The sequence below is a fragment of the Jaculus jaculus genome, chromosome 3 (assembly GCF_020740685.1).
Source record: "Jaculus jaculus isolate mJacJac1 chromosome 3, mJacJac1.mat.Y.cur, whole genome shotgun sequence".
NCBI classification, from domain to species: Eukaryota; Metazoa; Chordata; class Mammalia; order Rodentia; family Dipodidae; genus Jaculus; species Jaculus jaculus.
The window spans coordinates 134,334,020-134,353,991 of NC_059104.1; the positions used below are offsets into that span (position 1 = coordinate 134,334,020).

General features: G+C 43.4%; 1 protein-coding gene and 1 pseudogene across 1 annotated transcript; both read left to right on the forward strand.

Annotated features, from left to right (window-relative positions):
- Positions 1-2,126: 2,126 nt before the first annotated feature.
- On the forward strand, positions 2,127-7,363 carry LOC123459473 (annotated as a pseudogene).
- A 19-nt stretch (positions 7,364-7,382) lies between these two features.
- Snrpa1 (small nuclear ribonucleoprotein polypeptide A') lies at positions 7,383-19,614 on the forward strand. The gene is made up of 9 exons (XM_045146563.1): positions 7,383-7,532; positions 10,391-10,538; positions 12,519-12,597; positions 13,470-13,516; positions 14,092-14,194; positions 14,746-14,825; positions 15,209-15,284; positions 16,245-16,338; positions 19,355-19,614. Exons 1-9 carry the CDS (start codon positions 7,451-7,453, stop codon positions 19,411-19,413), a joined length of 768 nt encoding a protein of 255 aa, XP_045002498.1. The 5' UTR covers positions 7,383-7,450; the 3' UTR covers positions 19,414-19,614.
- Positions 19,615-19,972: the final 358 nt, after the last annotated feature.

Here is a 19,972-nt window from a genome sequence, read left to right on the forward strand (position 1 = left end):
GCTGGAGGCCCTGGTGTGCCCATTCTCTCCCTCTCCCTCCCTCTCTCTTTCTACCTCTTCTATCTATCATAAATAAATAAAAATTAAAAAGGGAAGGGCTAGAGAAATGACTTAGCAGTTAAGTTGTTTGCCTGTGAAACCTGAAGACTCCTGTTTGACTCCCCAGGTCCCGAGTAAGCCTGATGCACAGTGACCCAAGTGCAGAAGGTTACACATGTGCACAAGGGGCACATGCATGCAGAGTTCGATTGCAATGGCTGAGGCTCTGGCATGCCGATTCTCTCTCTCTCTCTCTCATTGAAAAATAATAATAATAAATGCTCCAAATTCCATAGGAGACCCTGTGTCAAGGATATAAGGCAGAAGAACAAAGGGAACACTATATCCTCCTCCGTCTTCTACATGTGTGCACACAAGGTGTATGCATCTGCATATGTATCAGTTTATTAGGGGTCCAGGAATGTCCTTGAACCCCCAACCCTAGGTTCATTTCTAAATTTAATCAAAGAATTGAATTTTAAAAAAGACTTGGGCTAATTATTAAATTTTCATATTTATTGAGGAAGTACAGAGCCAAGGAAAGGCACCCGTGTGGCTAGAGATCCCACGTGGAGGGCCTGGAAAAAAACATGGGAAGAGAAAAGAAAGTGCAAGGAACTCCTGCCATGTGGGGAGCTGGAGGGGATAAAGAACCCATGTGGAGAGTAAGGGCTAGGGAGCCCTCATCTTGGCTCAAACAGGGTCCAGGCCCAGCCTAGGGAAAAAGTCACCCACAGCTGGAAGTACCCAAGTGGTCAGAGAACCTTTTCATAGGGCATTTTAAATTGGAAAGCGGGGCAATTGTGATGATTTTTTTTAATTGGCCTGTTACCAAGGAAATGGGAGGTGGGGTGCAAAGCTGACAATGAGAGAAGGGGCTGTTCTCTAAGGCCTCCAAGCCTGCTAATACCCGTCCAACTCCCTAACCGTTATAACGTGTATAAAACCCAAAAGAATACTTGAACTAATAAGGGAAGTTTACAAGGTTTCTGGATACAATGCCAATATATAAAAATCAATTATTTCAGGGCTGGAGAGATGGCTTAGCGATTAAGCACTTGCCTGTGAAGCCTAAGGACCCCAGTTCGAGGCTCAATTCCCCAGGACCCACGTTAGCCAGATGTACAAGGGGGCGCACGCATCTGGAGTTGGTTAGCAGTGGCTAGAAGCCCTGGTGCGCCCATCCTCTCTCCCTCTCTCTCTCTCTGTGCGTGTGTCTCTTTCTCTCTCTGTCACACTTAAATAAATAAATAAATATGAACAAATTTTTTTAAAAAAATCAACCATTTCAATGTACCAGAAAGTAATGATTAAAGCAAGGAATTTTATACTTTAAAAAATGTTAAATCTGGCTTTATGTGGGTACTGGAGACTTGAACCCAAGCCATCAGGCTTTACAAGCAAGCACATTTAGCCACTTGAGCCATCTCTCCAGCCCCAATTTTTGTCTTTTTATATATATATCTTTTTTAAGAACTTTTTGTTTATTTTTATTTATTGATTTGAGAGCAACACAGAGAGATGGAGACAGAGGCGCAGAGAGAGAGAGAGTGCATCAGGGCCTCCAGCCACTGCAAACAAACTCCAGATGCATGCACCACCTTGGGCATCTGGGTTATGTGGGTCCTGGGGAATCAAGTCTCAAACCGGGGTCCTTAGGCTTCAGAAACAAGTGCACAGCCGCCAAGCCTTCTCCCCAGCCCCTAATATATCTTTTTTAAAGTATTTTTATTTATTTATTAGAAACACAGAGAGGAAAAAATGGGAGAGCCAGGGCCTCTTGCCTGTGCAAACGAACTCCAGATGCATATGCCACCATGTACATCTGGCTTACATGGGACCAGAAGAAGTGAACCTGGGTCCTTAAGGCTTCACAGGCAAGTGCATTAATTGCTAAGCCATCTCTCCAGCCCCAGCCCGAACTTTATACTTTTTGTAATTACATTATAAACTATCAGATGTCTAGACTAAATCTTGTAAAAGATATATAAAGCCGCTACACAAAAACTATAAAACAGGCCGCCACTGAGCAGCAGGAGGGAGGAAACTTTGGTGTGAGGGCAAGCCAGCCGACAAAACCTGACTGAATGGGCCACTGTTCTGCAGTTGGAGGGGCTGCCTGCCTCAGACCTTCAACAGGCCAAGCGTACAGTCACTGGAATCAATCTTGCTGCTGCGGCTCAGGTGGAGAAGCTCAGGCTGGGAAACCGAAACAGAGGAAGCAAGCTGTAGGGCAGGTATGCCCCCTGTGCAACCGCCCCCGGCAGGATGGGAACAGACCAGTGCGCATGCGGAGCAATGCCTTTCTAAGAGGGAGGGCTCCCCTTGGCCGAGGGCGATGTCCCGGACATCTAGCATGAGAACAGCAAGCGCTTTGAAGAGTATAATCGGTGTGGGCAGAAGCTGAGACTGGCCACCACGCTCCTGAAAGGTGGCTTCTGAGGCTCTGGCTTCATCACTTGCAGTGGCAAAGAGAACCTCGACAGTGATGCTGACTCGGGTGTGGATGGGGATGACGCTCTGGAGTATGGGAAGCCACAACACACGGAGGCTGATGTCATCCCTTGCTCAGGTGAAGAGCCTGGTGAAACCAAAGAGAGAGAGGCACTCCGTGGTACAGTCCTAAGTGGTGGATGTCCAAGCACCCACGTCACAGCAGAGTTCTCTAAAGGGGCCACTGATGACATGCCATCGCCAGCAGCGGTGAAAGCCGCAAGCAGAACACCATGCAGAAGACCTGTAAGAACAGTGTGGCATTGAGGAAATTACTGGAGATCCAGCTGTAACCACGTTTGAGGCCTTGAAGGTTCCAATCAGGGAGCTAGAAAGGCAGCTATTGCGGGAGCGCCATCTGCATGGACTCATACTTGATGCCCCTAACATCGATCCTGTGCTGGCACATGCCCTGCGAGGCGTGCTGGCCACGGGCCCTGGGAGCCAAGACGCTCTGCCCACAGTGCCCACATGATCACAGCACACCTGGAGACCTGCAGGGGATCTACTTGCCTCAAATAACCTCACTTGCCACCAACCTCCGTGACAGTGACCCTCTCCCTTTGTACATACTTGCACACAAGCTCCCCATGCATACACAGGGAGAGAGAGAGAGAGAGCGTGAGAGCGAGACTGTGGAGCCAGAGTGGGGCAAGCATGCCTGTTGGCGCCCATTGAACTTGGAGACCATGCTTCTTCTGGCCTCTGTTTCCAGTCTGGGGCCAGGAGGTAGGGGTGGGGAATAGCAGAGCAAGGTTCTTGAGATCCAGCCTTCAGATGGACAGACATGCAAACACCAGACTGAAGCACATGTAATATAGATTGTGTATGTTTACAATATTGTGTTGTTAAAATGGGACGTCTTTGCTCTCCACCCCTCCCTTTTGGTTGTATGATTTTTGTTGTTGTTGTTTTATTTTTCGAGATAGGGTTTCACTGTAGTCCAAGCTGAAATGGAATTCACTACATAGTCTCAGGGTGGCCTTGAACTCATGGTAATCCTCCTGCCTCTGCATCCTGAATGCTGTACCACAATGCCCAGAGATCTCTATTTTTTTAAATGGCCCTTGAAAGCAATGCCCACTTCAGGGCTGGCTGGGGTCTTGGCCCACCCATATATTAGAGTGCCTGCCTTTCCCTCTCCTGTGATGTCCCTTCCCTCTCCCATGCGCTCTGTGTTCAGTGGTCTATATTTCTTCTCCCAGACATGGGGCACATGCCCCAAGGAATTTGATTGTCTTCTTAGTCTTAGGTCCTGGGGCTCTTTATAAGGAGCTGGGGGTACAGAGGTAAATGGGATGGAGCTGAAGCAGAGACTGAGGTCTGGGTGGCTGAAGGTGCTACTGGCTGTCCAGCCTTCTGTTGAGAACCATTCCTGGAAGTAGAGATGCTGTTCCCAGGGGAAAGTGCTGTGTTCTCTTGTGAGCACCATGGTGTAATGCTGTGTCTGTATACTCTATACAAAGGTACCATGCTTTCCCTTTGAAAACTACATTTGACATGGATTAAACTAATGTAAACCAAAAGAAGGAGGAGGAGGACTGTAAAAGACCTCTAAAACTAAAAAGAAAACCTAAATAGGTGTAAGGTTATACCATGTTCATGGACTGGCATACTTGATACCAGAAGAATGCCAGTTCTCTCCTCATTTAGCAACAGATGCAACATACTACAAATTAAAGCATGGATCCAAATGTGAAGGGCAAGAAAAGATATGGCTTGAAAAATCTTATTTTTGGCTCTGCAGTTAAAGGCACTTGCTTGCCAGCCCAGGTTTGATTCCTCAGTACCCACGTAAAGGCAGATGCATAAAGTGGCACATACATCTGGAGTACAGCAAGAGACTTTGGTGTTCCCATTCATTATCATTCTCTTTCTCTTTCTCTCCTTCTCTCCCTCCCTAAAATACATAAATAAATAAAATACATAAATGTAGTTTTAAAAGAAAAATTGAGGGCCTAGTGTGTTGGTGCATGTATTAAATCCCAGCACTCTGGAGGCCAAGGTAGGAGGATCACCATGAGTACGAGGTTACCCTGAAACTACAGAGTGAATTCCAGGTCAGCTTGGGCTAGAGCGAGACCCTACCTTCAAAAAACAAAAATAAATGGGGGGGTAGAGGGGTGGAGAGATGGCTTAACGGCTAAGACACTTGCCTGCAAAGCCAAAGGACCCAAGTTTGATTCTCCAGGACCCAGGTAAATCAGATGCACAAGATGGCGCGTGCATCTGGAGTTCGTTTGCAGCAGCTGAAGGCCCTGGGGCACCCATATTCTCTCTCTTTCTCTCTCCCTCTTTCTCCCAAATAAATAAATAAAAACATTTTTAAAAAGAAAGAAAGAGGGCTGGAGAGATGGCTTAGCGGTTAAGCGCTTGCCTGTGAAGCCTAAGGACCCCGGTTCGAGGCTCGGTTCCCCAGGTCCCACGTTAGCCAGATGCACAAGGGGGCACACGCGTCTGGAGTTCGTTTGCAGAGGCTGGAAGCCCTGGCGCGCCCATTCTCTCTCTCTCCCTCTATCTGTCTTTCTCTCTGTGTCTGTCGCTCTCAAATAAATAATAAAAAAAAAATTATTAAAAAAAAAAAAAAGAAAGAAAGAAAGAGAAGAAAAATTGGACTTGGGCGTGGTGGCGCATACCTTTAATCCAAGCACTTGGGAGGCAGAGGTAGGGTGGATTGCTGTGAGTTCAGCCTGGGCTAGAGTAAGTCCCTACCTTAAAAAAAAAAAAGAAAAAGAAAAAGGCAGTATGATATTGGGAAAGGACAGCCAATTCAATGGAACAGATAGTAAACAGAAGCAGACTTCCACAGGTCTGGACACTTTGATCTTTTGATTTTGATAAGAGTGACTAGGGACAGATGGACTTTTGATAATGGTGTTGAATCAACTTAATTTTCTACATAGGGCAAAACATATCTTGAATCCTACCTTGGAGTACACACAAAAACTGATTGCAGATAGATTACATATCTAAATGTGAAAGGTGAAACCACAAAGCTTTTAGGGGAAAAAAAAGCTACAAGGAGGGGGGAAAGTTACTGCACACCCCCCACACACACTCACAAGGACTTATATCCAAAAATAAACACCTCCTACAAAGTGATGAAACTATTTTTTAATATTTTATTTATTTGTTTATGAGAGAGGAAGAGACAGATAGAGAAAAAGAGAGAATGGGCACACGAGGGCCTCTAGCCACTATATACAAACTCCAAACACATGTGCCCTCTTGTGCATCTGGCTTATGTGGGTCCTGGGGAATCTAACCCTGGTCTTTAGGCTTCTGAGGCCAATGCTGTAACCACTAAGCCATTTCCCCAGTCCCCAAACTATTTTTTAAAAAGTCCAGGGCTGGAGAGATGACTTAGCAGTTAAGATAATTGTCTGCAAAGCCAAAGGACCTAGGTTCAATTCCCAGGACCCACATAAGCCAGATGCACAAGGGGGCACATGCATCTGGAGTTCATTTAAGGTGGCTGAAGGACATAGTGCTCTCATCCTCTCTTTCTCTCTGTCTGCCTCTCTCTCGTTCTCTCTCTCTCTCTCTCTCAATCTCATAAATAAATAAAATAAAATAAATACTAAAATAAATAAATAAGCCCAATAGAAACAACAGGCAAACCTCTTCACTGAAGTTTAAAGGGGCTATGCATGTGAACAAGAAATACATAAAAGTTGTTGTCAGCCACAATCCACAACTATAATGGTTAATTCTCATTGTGGATTTGGTTAGATTAAGAACTTCCTAGCCCATTAGTGAGGCACACCTTTGGTTATGTCTTTCTTTTTTTATAAAGCAGGATCTCACTCTTCCCCAGGCTAGCTTTTTTTTTAATTTTTTATTTATTTATTTGAGAGCGACAGACACAGAGAGAAAGACAGATAGAGGGGGAGAGAGAGAATGGGCATGCCAGGGCCTCCAGCCTCTGCAAACGAACTTCAGACGCATGCGCCCCCTTGTGCATCTGGCTAACGTGGGACCTGGGGAACTGAGCCTCGAACCGGGGTCCTTAGGCTTCATAGGCAAGCGCTTAACCGCTAAGCCATCTCTCCAGCCCCCAGGCTAGCTTTTGAACGCATAATAATCCTTCTATCTTAGCCTTCAGAGTGCTGGGATTAAAGATGTGTGCCAACTGCCTTGTTTTAATTTTTGAGATGAAGTATCACTATGTTATTCAGGCTGGTTTCAACCCCGGTACTTTTTTAAAGCAAGATGCAATGTGACACATGCATCTGGCGTTCGTGTTTGTAGCGGCAAGAGGCCCTGACGCACCCCCACACACACACACACACAAATTTTCTCTCTCTCTCTCTCTCTCTCTCAGATATAGATAGATAGATAGATAAACACATACATACATACATCTTTAAAAAATAAAAAGAGGGCCGGAGAGATGGCACAATGGCTAAAGGCACTTGATGGCCAGGGTTCGATTCCCCAGGACCCATGTAAAGCCAGCTGCACATGGTGGCGCATCTGTCCAAGTTGGCTTGCAGTGGCAGGAGACCCTGGCATGCCCATACACCCTGTCTCCTCTCTCGCAAATAAATTATATATGTGTGTGTGTGTGTGTGTATGTATGTATGTATGTATGTATGTATGTATATGTATATGTATATAATGTTACAGCCTTCCCATCCTCAAGGGGCACTGACATATGAGAAAGTTCCACTGGGGTATTTTCACTTTTTGCTTAACTTTTGTATACAAATGTATAGATCCTCTTACTCTCTCCATCCTAGAATTTAGAAGCAAAGCGGCTCTCCTCCGCCCCAGCTTCGATTGCTTCGGTCTGGTGGCTGATCAGCGCGTATGCGCCGGCTCTGATTAGTGCTGCCTGCCGGCTGGGCGCGGAGCATGCTGGGAGTCTCTGTGGCGGGAGGCTGCCGGCGGGCAACGACGTTAAGGGCTTTGCAGGATGGTGAAGCTGACGGCGGAGCTCATCGAGCAGGCGGCACAGTACACCAACGCCGTGCGGGACCGGGAGCTGGACCTCCGGGGTGAGTCCGGAGCCGCTGACTGGCCTTCCCCGGGCTTCAGCGCTCGGCCCCAAGGCCCGCCGCGTGCGCGGACGCCTCGCTGGGCCCGCGGGCCTGGTCCGGGCCTCCCGCGCCTGTTTCCTGCAGCTCATACTCGGGAAGGTCGCCGAGAGCTCACAGGAGCCTTCCGTGCTCTGCTCCCAATCGCAGACACGGTCGCCCTGTTACTTCCCGGAGTACAATCTGTTAGGCCCTACCCCGCGTGCTGGGCAGCCTGGAAAACACGCACGGCTGTAACGGTGCAGAACGGCCTGTAGTAAGCTGATAGGATGCCGTGAGCGTCGATAGGATGTAAATGAAACGAGCTTTGATTGCCGAAAATCCCCTTTTTATAAAGGCGTTTTCAAGATTGTACTGTTTGACCAACGCTCCCTTAGTCATTCAGGCCTGCTCGTAATAAACACAGCTTTTAAAAGGCTAAAAGTTAGCCGGGCGTGGTGGCGCACGCCTTTAATCCCAGCACTCTGAAGGCAGAGGTAGGAGGATAGCCGTGAGTTCGAGGCCACCCTGAGATTACATAGTGGATTCCAGGTCAGCCTGAGGTAAAGTGAGGCCCTACCTCGAAAAACAAACAAAGCTAAAAATCGAAAGTGCATCTAGTAACTTAGCGCTTCAGGAGACAGCTTTAAAAAGGGTTACAGAGCTGTTTCTCAGGGATAAGATTGTGCGTTTGTGACCTGAGATAACCGCAATCCCAGAGCAGTTCTGCTGTGGGCCAGGAATCCGTGCTGGCCTTTGGGGAATACCAGCGGGTTCCTTTTATTAAAATTAAGTTTTGTCAGAGAACGATTCAATTAAAGAGCATTTTACTCTCACCACTTTCACTGTCTTGGCACACCTTGGATCCCTGCTGTATCTCTCTGAAATTCCTGCCTTCTTGAGAATACCTACTTTCTGGGTTATTTTGATGCAGTCCTTGATACCTCTTTGTTATGTTCATAATTACTTTTCTTCCTTTAGCCCCCAGCACAGTGATTATGCCAAGTTTAACACATGGGTATATGAGTGAATTGGAGATGAAGGGTAAGCTCATAAGTTCTGTGAATCTGGCCTGTACTAATGCAACAAGTGAGGACTGTGGCCCCCAGTGCCTAAACTAGGCTTGGCCATTAACTATAAGCAATTCAAAGTCAGCTTCTGGGGGTTTGTGTGTGGAGTTGGTGTGGAACGTAGCTGGAAAACAGCTGCAGAGCAAAGCACTCCGGGAGCCCCAGGTGCCAGTGGAGTCTGGGCACCCTAGCTAGGAGAAGGGGAGAGAACGCTCTTGCTCTTCGGAAGGCTTACGTTATTGCTCTTTTAGTTTGACATGGTGTTGGGGTCTTTTTGGTTTTTTTTTTTTTTTTTTTGTTTTTTTTTTTTTTTGAAAGGTCAGAAAGTGTGAATCCCCCATCCTACCCAATGGCAATATGAAACCCTTCGTGCTTCTCTCTGGCCCCTCCTTGTGTCCACCTTTTCCCTCTTCCCTGTTCATTCCCTACGATCTTCACCCAGTTTGTGTGTTTGAGCTGTGCATTCAGCGGCTGCAACATTCCGGTGTTTGAGTCTTGCACCTTGGACAAGCTAACCAGGTTTACCAACCCTCCCTGTACCTCCCACCTCCCACCTACAGCCTCATTCTGCATGAGAATTTGGTGTTTGGAATGTTTCATGACTTGAGGTGGGGGTCCTCGCCTTATCATCCTCACTGTGGAAAAATGAGGGAGGGGAGGAGAATCTTCATCAGAAACTGGTTTTGTGTAGTAAACAATTTATTTTGTGTTTTTTTATTTTTATTTTATTTTTTGTCTGTGCAAGATCTGCAGCTGCTGAAATCAGCTTTGCCTTTAATTAAACCATGTTCTCTCCAACCAAAAAAAAAAAAAAAGTCAGCTTCTGTTATGGTACTTAATAGCTCTAAGGTCGTAGAACAGGGAGCAATATCTTGTTAATGTTCTCACACATTAAACTGTGTTACTCTTAGTATTTCCTTGAGTTTCTTCAAGTATACTGCTAGACTACGACTGCTAGCTTTGTGGCACTGAGGACTTGTCATTTATTTTCAGTACCTTGTACATGCTACAGGGGAGGGGTTAATACTTCCTGAAAAATGAAAGACTTGAGTCAAATTAACATGAAACATTCTTAGTATTTAAGGACCTTTTAGTTATATTATTACTTTTTCGTTTTTCGAGGTCGTATCTCACTCTAGCCCAGCTGACTTGGAATTCACTATGTAGTCTCAGGGTGGCCTCTAACTCACAGTGGTTCTCCGATCTCTGCCTCCCAAGTACTGGAATTAAAGGCATCTGCCACCATGCCCAGCTAATAGTTCTTTTTTAAATGTAATTTTTTAAAAAAATGCCTTAATGGGGGCTGGCTTAGTGGTTAAGGTGTTTGCCTGCAAAGCCAAAGGACCCAGTTCGATTTTCCAGGACCCACGTTAGCCAGATGCACAAGGGAGCTCACACGTCTGGAGTTCATTTGCAGTGGCTGGAAGCCCTGGCGTGCCCATTCTCATTCTCTCTCTCTCTCTCTCATTCTTTCTGCCTCTTTCTCTGTCCAAAAAAAAAGTTTCAGATTTTTTTTCTTTTTTTTAATTTATTTTATTTTCACAATTTTTATTAACATTTTCCATAATTATAAAAAATATCCCATGGTAATACCTCCCCCCCTGCACTTTCCCCTTTTCAGATTATTTTTAAAAAGCCTTAGTGACATTTCTGTACATGTATATAATGTACTTTGATCATAATTGCCTCCCGTTACCTCCTTTTATTCCTCCTCCCCTTAATTATAGTAATATCTTTTATATGTGTGTGTTTTTTCCTTCCATTTTATAGGGTACAAAATTCCTGTCATTGAAAATCTAGGTGCTACCTTGGACCAGTTTGATGCTATTGATTTTTCTGACAATGAAATCAGGAAGCTGGATGGTTTTCCTTTGTTGAGAAGACTGAAAACATTGTTAGTGAACAACAACAGAATATGGTAAGTGTCTGCTAGTGGAGAGTCATTTTTCCCCCTAAACGTTAGTGTGGCTTACAGACATTATAGTACATTCTGCCAGCTGAATTCCATGCCTCTCTCGTGGGGGGGGGGGGCTGGTTTTTCAAGATAGGGTCTCTCCTTCCTCTTCCCTCCCTTTCTCTCTCTCTCTCTCTCTCTCTCTCACTCTCACTCTCACTCTAGCCCAGGCTGACCTGAAAATCACTATGTAGTCTCAGGCTAGCCTCTAACTTACAGTGATCCTCTTCTCTCTGCTCCTCACCCTCCAGGGTCTCACTGTACCCCAGGCTGACCTAGAATTTACTATGTAGTCTCAAGATGGCCTTGAACTCATAGCAGTCCTCCTACCTCTGCCTCCTGAGTGCTGGGACTAAAGGTGTGGCCCACCACACCTGGCATTTTTTTTAGAATTTTTGAGCCAGAGTCTCAATATAGCTCAGGCTGACTTAACTCACTGTCTATCACAAGCAGGCCTTAAACTTCAAAGTCATGGTCGTCCTCATATCTCAGCAGCCTCTTAAGTGCTTGGACTGGAGTACAGCACCGTGTCCTTCCCTCCCTTCCCCCCCCCTCTTTTTTTTTTTTTTTTTTTTCTTTTGAGGTAGGGTCTTAGAGCCCAGGCTAACCTGGAACTGACTCTCTTGTCTCAGCCTGGCCTCAAACTCAAAGCAATTCTCCTACCTCTGCTTCCCAAGCGCTGGGATTGAAGGTGTGTGCCACATCTGGTACCATGCCTCTTAAAATGAGAGACAGATAGCAATTTTTACATAGGGTGCAGAGATTAACTTGAGCGTTGATCTAGTATTATTTGCCTCTATTTAGAAATCTTATATATTCTATTTAGAAATCTTATATATTGATAATGAGTTTGTGATTTGAATTGAAAACATGGTACTTGAGCTGGGCATGCTGCTGCACGCCTTTAATCCCAGCACTCAGGAGGCAGAGGTAGGAGGATCGCAGTGAGTTTAAGGCCACTCTGTGACTACATAATGAATTCCAGGTCAGCTTGGGCTACAGCAAGATCCTATCTTGAAAAACAAAAAGAAAGAAAGAAGGGAAGGAAGGAAGGAAAGAGAAAGAAAACATGGTTCTTTACAGCTTCTAGAGTAATTAACCAGATCATATTAAAAAGCTGATCATTGCTGAGTATGGTGGTACACACCTTTAATCCCAGAGCTCAGGAGGCAAGACCCTACCTCAAAACAACAACAAAAAACTGATGATAGCTGGATGTAGGAGGTAGGTTTCTAGAATATAATTTGGTGAAGTAAAGATATTTGTTACTATTAATTAGCTTTGTGTAACTGTCATTGGAGGACAGTTATTGAAGGTTTGTAGATAATATCTATAAAAAGTACTAAATGACAAGTTGGGTGATGTTAGAAGTAAACCAAGTAGTTGTTCTACCCAGAAGTGTTACCTTGGGTTCCACTAGCCAAACAATAGAAAGGGGTCTAGGTAATATCCAGGAGGCTTGGGTTCTGGAGTCACCCTATTTCTGTCCTGTGACCTCAAACAAGGCAACCTCTTTGGGCCTGTCTCTTTTTAACTGCTAGTGTGAGTTCTCCAAGGCTTAGGGAGCGGGGGGGGGGGGGGGGGGGGGGGGGAATGGAAGAGCTGGAGGATGGAGAGGTGCTTTGGAATGCTATCTTTCAGACAGGAAGTGGCCATTACAGCAGTTGTTAGTACTTGCACATGACCTGCATGGATATTAGAAGAGGAAAAAAAGACAACAAAATTGAAGAGGGACTAGTTGGAAGAAAAAGGGTATTGGGGAAAGTTATGATCAAAATACATTGTGTGTCTATATGAAAACTGTCAAAAAAAGTCTTAAGAAAGAAAAAGATGTATGAGAAAAGGAGCTTCAAACTTTGTGGTCTAATAGCTTTACAAGGATGGAGTACAATTGTTAGCTTATTAATTTTCACTTTTACTAAGTGTCTTCTATTTTTATTTTAGCCGTATAGGTGAGGGACTTGATCAGGCTCTGCCCTGTCTGACAGAACTCATTCTCACCAACAATAGTCTTGTGGAACTGGTAAGTTACAACAGGGGGAAAATATATTTGAGGTGCATGGTAAAGGTTCTGCATACTTTCTATGGAAAATTTAAAAGACAGTTTCCTAAAAATGTGAAAGGTAATTATCTCATCATTCAAGGCCACCCTGAGACTACATAGTGAATTCCGGGTCAGCCTGGTCTTGAGAGAGACCCTACCTTGAAAACAAAAAACAAAGCAAGGTTAAGATGCTTGCCTACAAAGCCTGATGACGCGGGCTCAGTTCCCCAGTGCTCATGTAAAGCCAAATGCACAAAGTGGTACTTGCATCTGGGGTTTGTTTGCAGCAGCTTGAGGCCATGGTGTGCTCATTCTCTCTCTCTTTGCTCTACTATCTCTGCTTGTAGATAAGTAAATGAAAAAAAATTTTTTTTAAGGAGGTATTTAATCATTTGTGACATGTTAGTATTGGGGTAGATGCGTGCCACACAAAGATAATATAGGAGCTGGAGAGATGGCTCAGAGGTTAAGGCGCTTGCCTGCAAAGCCTAAGGATCTGGTCTCAGTACCCTAGTACCAACATAAAGCCAGATGCACAAGGTATCTGGAGTTCACTTAGAGTGACAAGAGGTTCTGGTGCACCTGTTCTCTCATAAATTATTTTATTTTATTTTATTGGTTTTTCAAAGTAAGGTCTCACTGTAGCTGAGGGTGACCTGGAATTCATTATGTAGTCTCAGGGTGGCCTTGAACTCACAGTGACCCTCCTACCTCTGCCTCCCAAGTGCTAGGATTAAAGGTGTGCACCACCACGCCCAGCTAAGTAAAATTTTTTTTAATCCATTTTAGAATATCATTTTAGAATAGCTTATGGTGTCAGCCATGTTCTTACTGTACTCCTTATTTTATAGGGTGATCTGGATCCTCTGGCTTCTCTCAAATCACTGACATATCTGAGGTATGGAAATTATTTGTTGTGATAACTAATGAAGTCTTTAAAATAGCACTTAGCCTTGATCTCCAAGCAGTTAGTAAAAACTTGTAAAAACAAACAGCCAGATGTGGTGGCACAGGCTTTTAATCCCAGCAGAGGTAGGAGGGTCGCTGTGAGTTCAAGGCCACCCTGAGACTCCATAGTGAATTCCAGGTCAGCCTGGGCTAGAGTGAAACCTACCTCCAAAAAACAAAAAAAAAAAACACAGAGGGCTGGAGATAAGGCTTAGTGGTTCAGGTTCTTACTTGTGAAGCCTAAGGACCCGGTTGGACTCTCCAGAGCCCATGTAAGCCATAAGGTGGCACATGGGTCTGGAGTCCGTTTGCATTGGCTAAGGCCCTGGTGTGCCAATTCTCTCCCCTCCTCGTTCACTTTATAACTCTCATTAAAAAAAGTTGGAGATGGTCCCTTAATTATTGTGACAGTATAATGTGAACAGTGATATACTTTCTTTTGATTTGTAGTCATTTCTAGTCAAATGGACCTTTTAACTGGTATGTTATGAATAAGACTGGCATTGTATGTTCATTTTCTTGTAGCATTCTAAGAAATCCTGTAACAAATAAAAAGCATTACAGACTGTATGTGATCTATAAAGTTCCACAAGTCAGAGTACTGGATTTTCAGAAAGTGAAACTAAAGGTGAGTGTTACTCTGTTGGTTGTGAGTAATTTAGTTAGTGTATGTGTTTTAGTATTTTTTTTAAATGATTAATCAAGTAAATTTTACCATTATTTCTAGTTTAAAATGTAGAAAAGAAAACATAATTGTATTTTTTTTCTCCTTGCAAAGTTATAGTAGGGCTTTGGATTAGCATTCTTACTGATACTGGCCATTCAAGAGTTGGAAAAATGCTAGAGCCACACAGTAGGTTATGTGCTTAAATATATTTCCAATAAGAAGCTTACTATAATCCAGTTTTGAGCAGCTCTGACTGTTAGGATGGCTTTTCCTTTTACTGGAAGGTCTTGTTTTCTTCGTAGTTCTTTGGAAGACCCTCCTTGAACTAGGAGACACAACTTTCCTGGGACCTTTGCCAGATTACTGTGTCTCCTTCTAACTTAAAATTGGCTTTTTGGTGTTTTTACCAATCCAGAGTCTTTCAGGAGAGTTTTTCCGTGTTTTCTGAGGAATGCATCTACATGCATGTGGTATTCCTATTTCCATTAACTCTGTGTGTGGTGTCGCTGTAGGAGCGTCAGGAAGCAGAGAAAATGTTCAAGGGCAAACGGGGTGCACAGCTTGCAAAGGATATTGCCAGGAGAAGCAAAACGTAAGATACGGATATCCAACTTAACTCAATTTCACCTTCAGAAACACTGTCTGTCTGGCAGTTTGCCTCCTACAAAATTAAACCCAAATTGTGGTCAATTGTGGTATTAAATGTGAGTGCTGATCAATGGTCTGTATGTCACATAAAATTTCTACCAGGTTAGCAGAGCAAATATTTCCATTTACAATCTTAATGTGGTATTGTACGTCCTGCTTTCTCTACAGGAAGCTAAATTGGGTGGTGTTTCTGAAGGAGAGAGTTCTTGTATCAGTTTGTTAACAAAGATAAGATACTACACTGGTTGAGTTACTTTCAAAAGCTTTTGAAAGTAAGAGAAGCACTTGCATCCATCAGAATTTAACACTTCTATTCTTCTTCCCAAGTTTTAATCCAGGTGCTGGTTTGCCAACTGACAAAAAGAAAGGTGGACCATCTCCAGGGGATGTAGAAGCAATCAAGGTAATGGTGTGTGACTAGAGAGAACTGATATGGGGTTGGACACACAATGGTGTGAAAAACCAAATTCTGAACATTGCATCTTACATTTCCCATAGTTCTTAGGATCTATGTGTATTTCTAGTTAAGGAACAACTAACAAAGTTACTATTTGGCTAGACTTTGATCTGAATTAATTATGTGAACTAATTGAAATTTTCTACATTTTATTATCATTTTCTTAGTAGATACTTATCACTTTGAACAGCTAGCTAGTTAGTTACCTTATATGATATCTCAGTTTTTTTCTTAACTTTTAAAAATTTGCTATTTGGGGCTGGGGAGATTGCTCAGTAGGTAAAGTACTTGCCTCACAAGCATGAGGACCTGAGTTCAGTCCCCAGAACCCACATAAAAATGTCAGGCATGGTGGTGGGCACTTGTTATCCCAGTACTGGAGAGGCAGAGGTATGTGGATCCCTAAGGCTTGTTGGCCAGCCAGTGTAGCCTATTTGGCAAACTAGGCCAGTGAGAGAGCCTGTCTCAAATGCAAGACAGTATTCCTGAGGTATGATATAAGGTTGTCCTCTGACCTTCCATATACCTACCCACAAATACATATGAGCGCACATATCCTATTTCCAAAGAAGAAACTTGCTGTTCAGTAAATCCTGTTGGATGATAGTGGAAAATCCTCATTTTATAATATGGCTTCCATTAACATAATTCCAAGTAGATACTTAGTTGAAATTTTAGGACATATGAAATGATTACTTCTTCTCTTTTACTATAATAGTCTACATCTCTTGCCAAATCTTAAAAATTTATTCTTTGGTTTCTAGGTTGATTCTAATGTGCCAATAAAATTCTTACTGAAACACAGAACTATATAGTGTTCCATGGATACATTGCTCTGAGTTTCTATAAATATTCTGTGATACTTCATTGCAATTAACCCTCCATCTCCATGGTGCTGTCTTCCAGAATGCTATAGCCAATGCTTCAACGCTGGCGGAAGTGGAGAGGCTGAAGGGATTGCTGCAGTCTGGTCAGATACCTGGCCGAGAGCGCAGATCAGGTGAGAAAACTTCCCTCTTTCTACTTCCAAGAAATGTTGGAGTCATGGTGGTGATGAAAGAATGTATCTGGCTGGGTACAGGCATGTTACCAGCCTGTAATCTTGGCACTTAGTAGTTGAATGTTGGCCTTGGCTATATAGTGAGTTTGAGGCCAGCCTGGGGTACATGAGACCCTATGAAAGTTAACATATAGTTGGGTCACTGTGAGAGTAGGGTCTGTTCAAGTGCAGCAAAGTATTTTGTAATGGAATGTACTCAACTCTAGAGGTAACTATGTAGATGTTTGCCTATGTATATATCACATGCCTCATAATGGGCTTTGGTCAAGTGATAATAGAGCTAAAAAATTTCTCTGCCTCCTGTTCTTACTGTGTCTTGTCTGTGTTTAGATTTGTGTAGATGACCAGATATGTCTGTGTTGCGGTTGCCAGCACTATACAGAACAGTGACATGTTATATAGGTTGATAGATGAGAACAATAGCGTATGTGCCACATAAGCATATATAGCACAAGGCTCAACTCTTTGTCTTACCAACTCTGTCCTTGGGTAAGCTGCTTAAAGCATGCGCCACCACACCTGGTTTTCCTTTTATTTAGAATTTTAGAAGCATTTGCACGGTTAAAGTGCTAGTGTTCTGGCAAGGAAGCCAAGTAATGACACTCATATTGTTGCTTGCAATACTCCCAGCAAAATTAACTTGATGTTCTAAATGAAGAAATTAAATTATTTTATTAGACGCTGAAGGTATAGTTCAGTGATAGAATGTTTGAAACTGTGCTTTAGACCCTGACCATAAAATAAGCAATTACTTTATCCAACATTCCCTTGTACATATATATCTTGTTGTTTTGTTTTGTTTTTCGAGGTAGGATCTCACCCTAGTCTAGGCTGACCTGAAATTCACTCTGTATCCTCAGGGTGGCCTTGAACTCGTGGCAGTCGTCCTACCTGTGCCTCCTGAGTGCTGGGATTAAAGGTGTGCGCCACCACACCTGGCTTATATATATCTATTTGATAGAAGTGGTATAAGGAGCAGAATATTGAAGCCAGTACAAGAATCTAGCTAACATAGACATTTTACCATTATATATGGCATGTCTTCTCACTGAATATTTTGTTTTGGAAAATACTATTTGGGGTGAGATTTTTGTTTTGTTTTTTGTTTTTTATTAGTGAAACTTTAAACTGAAGTGGATATACTTGAATGAATTACTACTTTTTAAAAGAATCCTGTATTAATTTCTGACACTATCAATATTAGGTCCTCTAAAAAGTTGAGAACAGCTGAACAATGACCAGGGGACATTGTAAATAGGAAATTGCAGAACTCAAAACACCTGTCGTACAGAGGCACACATAATGTGATGGGAGGCTGGAGTGAAGGAAGCGCACATTGCCAGATTGCCAGGAGATAGTTGATGGGTGAGGTGACAGGCTAAGTCCACACAGGGCACAGAAGTATTTCAGATTAGATGATGTTAGAAACATTTCAGGGCCCTCAAGATTCTGTGACAGAGGTAGGGGAGGGCCAATACCAAAATTTTATTTGGAATTTGTGGCTCTTGGGATTTAAAATGTAATCCAAACTACAGAAAAGAAAGAGGATAGCAATTACAGTATTCCATTTGCTAGATCTCTGACAAGTAGCTCTGCTAAGGCCTGCCTTTGTATCTTTGTATCTCAAAATCTGGTGTCTGGATCTGACTGTAGAAGCAGTATGAGCAATTTCCCCAAACATTTGACCAGGTGAAAATATTTCCTTCTTCAGAGAACGTTAAGCAAAAAACCTGCCTTAAGTTGTGTAACAAATGTAACAACAACCTTTCGTGGTTACCATGTTCCCTTAATTGAGAGACAGTAAAATCACTGACTGGCATGTATGTACCCAGATGTTATTTCTAATTTCTTTGCCTAAAGTAGTGGCAAGAGCAAAACATAACCATAACTCTCACCCTCCCTTGCCCAAGGTAAGGACTTACTTTAGTCCAGGCTGACCTGGAACTCACTCTGTAGTCTTAGGCTGTCTTTGATCTCAGTGATCCTCCTACTTCTACCTCCTTAGTGCTGGGATTAAAGGTGTGTGCCACCATACTAAGCTGAGTATAACCTTTTTTTGTATTGACCAAAAAAATAACTTAGCTGGATGTGGTGGTACATACCTTTAACTCCAGCATTCCTGGAATCTGAGATAGGAAGCATTGGTGTGAGTTCCAGGTGAGCCTGGGCTAGAGTGAGACCCTGCCTTGAAATCAACAACAAAATTATCTTTACTGAGGATCTGGCACACTGGTAGAGAGCTTGTCTGGCATGCATAAGGTTTAATCCAAAGCAGCGCAAAATGACAAATTTTTAAAGAATTAGCTACTACAATGAGGGCTTTTTTTTTTTTTTTTTTGAGGTAGGGTCTCTCTGTAGGCCTCAAACTCCTAGTGATCCTCCTACATCTGCCTCCTAAATTCAGGGATTAAATGTGTGCACTACCATGCCCAGCTTTTTTTATTTTTTATTTTTCTTTATGAGAGACAGAGAATTGGCACGCCAGAGCCTCCAGTCACTGCAAGCAAACTCCAGATGTGTGTGCCCTTTGTGGGCATGTGCAACATTGCATGCTTCCATCACTGTGTGTCTGGTTTACATGAGGACTAGAGAGTTGAACATGAGTCCTTAGGCTTTGCAGGAAAGTGCCTTCACTGCTAAGCTACCTCTATAGCCCCATAAAGGTATATTATCAAAGTCAAAAACATTGGCCCAGGCTGGAGAGCTGGCTTAGCAGTGAAGGCACTTTCCTGCAAAGCCAGAGGACACAGGTTTGATTCCCCAGGACCCGTATAAGCCAGATGCACAAGATGGTGCATGTATCTGGAGTTTGTTTGCAGTGGCTTTAAGCAGTATAAGGCAGGGGTTGCTTTGTGTCTTTTGCACCTGGTCCAGATATTGACCACACTAGACACTCCTGATGAGTGAATAGATTCTGCACCAGTGACCTCACTTCGGGTTTTGTGGTTTTCTTCAGGGCCCAGTGATGATGGTGAAGAAGAGATGGAAGAAGACACAGTCACAAACGGGTCCTGAGCAGTGTGCCAGATGGTTGATGATTGGCCCTCTTGAGACAAGTCTTGCTATTTTAGCATGGAATAATAGCCTTGTATCAGCAAAATGGAATCAGTCAGCATTATGGAATGCTCAAAACTGCCAGTGATAATTTTTTAATATAAACCTAAGCGTCAGTTTTGTATAAATGGTAAAAATAAAGGCCACTCACTGTGCTGCCAAGTTGCGTGTCATTGCATGTCTTCAGTGAATTGTAAGGATGTGTTTAAGCTGGCAGTGTGGAAGGATGCTGTTTCTGAGTCAACATCCTGCCCTTTATGAACTGTTACATTTTCTCTCTCATAAAGGCAAGCTGGCTAAATTAAACTTACACAAACCTGCATCCTTTGATGTATTTTTTTGTTTGTGTGAATGTGGGGGGTAGGTGCATGCCTTGGCACACATGTGGAGGTGGGAGGACAGCCTTTGAGTATTCGTCTCTGTTTCCAACTTCTTTTCTTTGAGACAGGTCTCTTTTGCCACTATAGTGTGCCAGGTTCTCTTGGTTTGCTTCCCATTGACTAGGTGTGTTGGAATTACA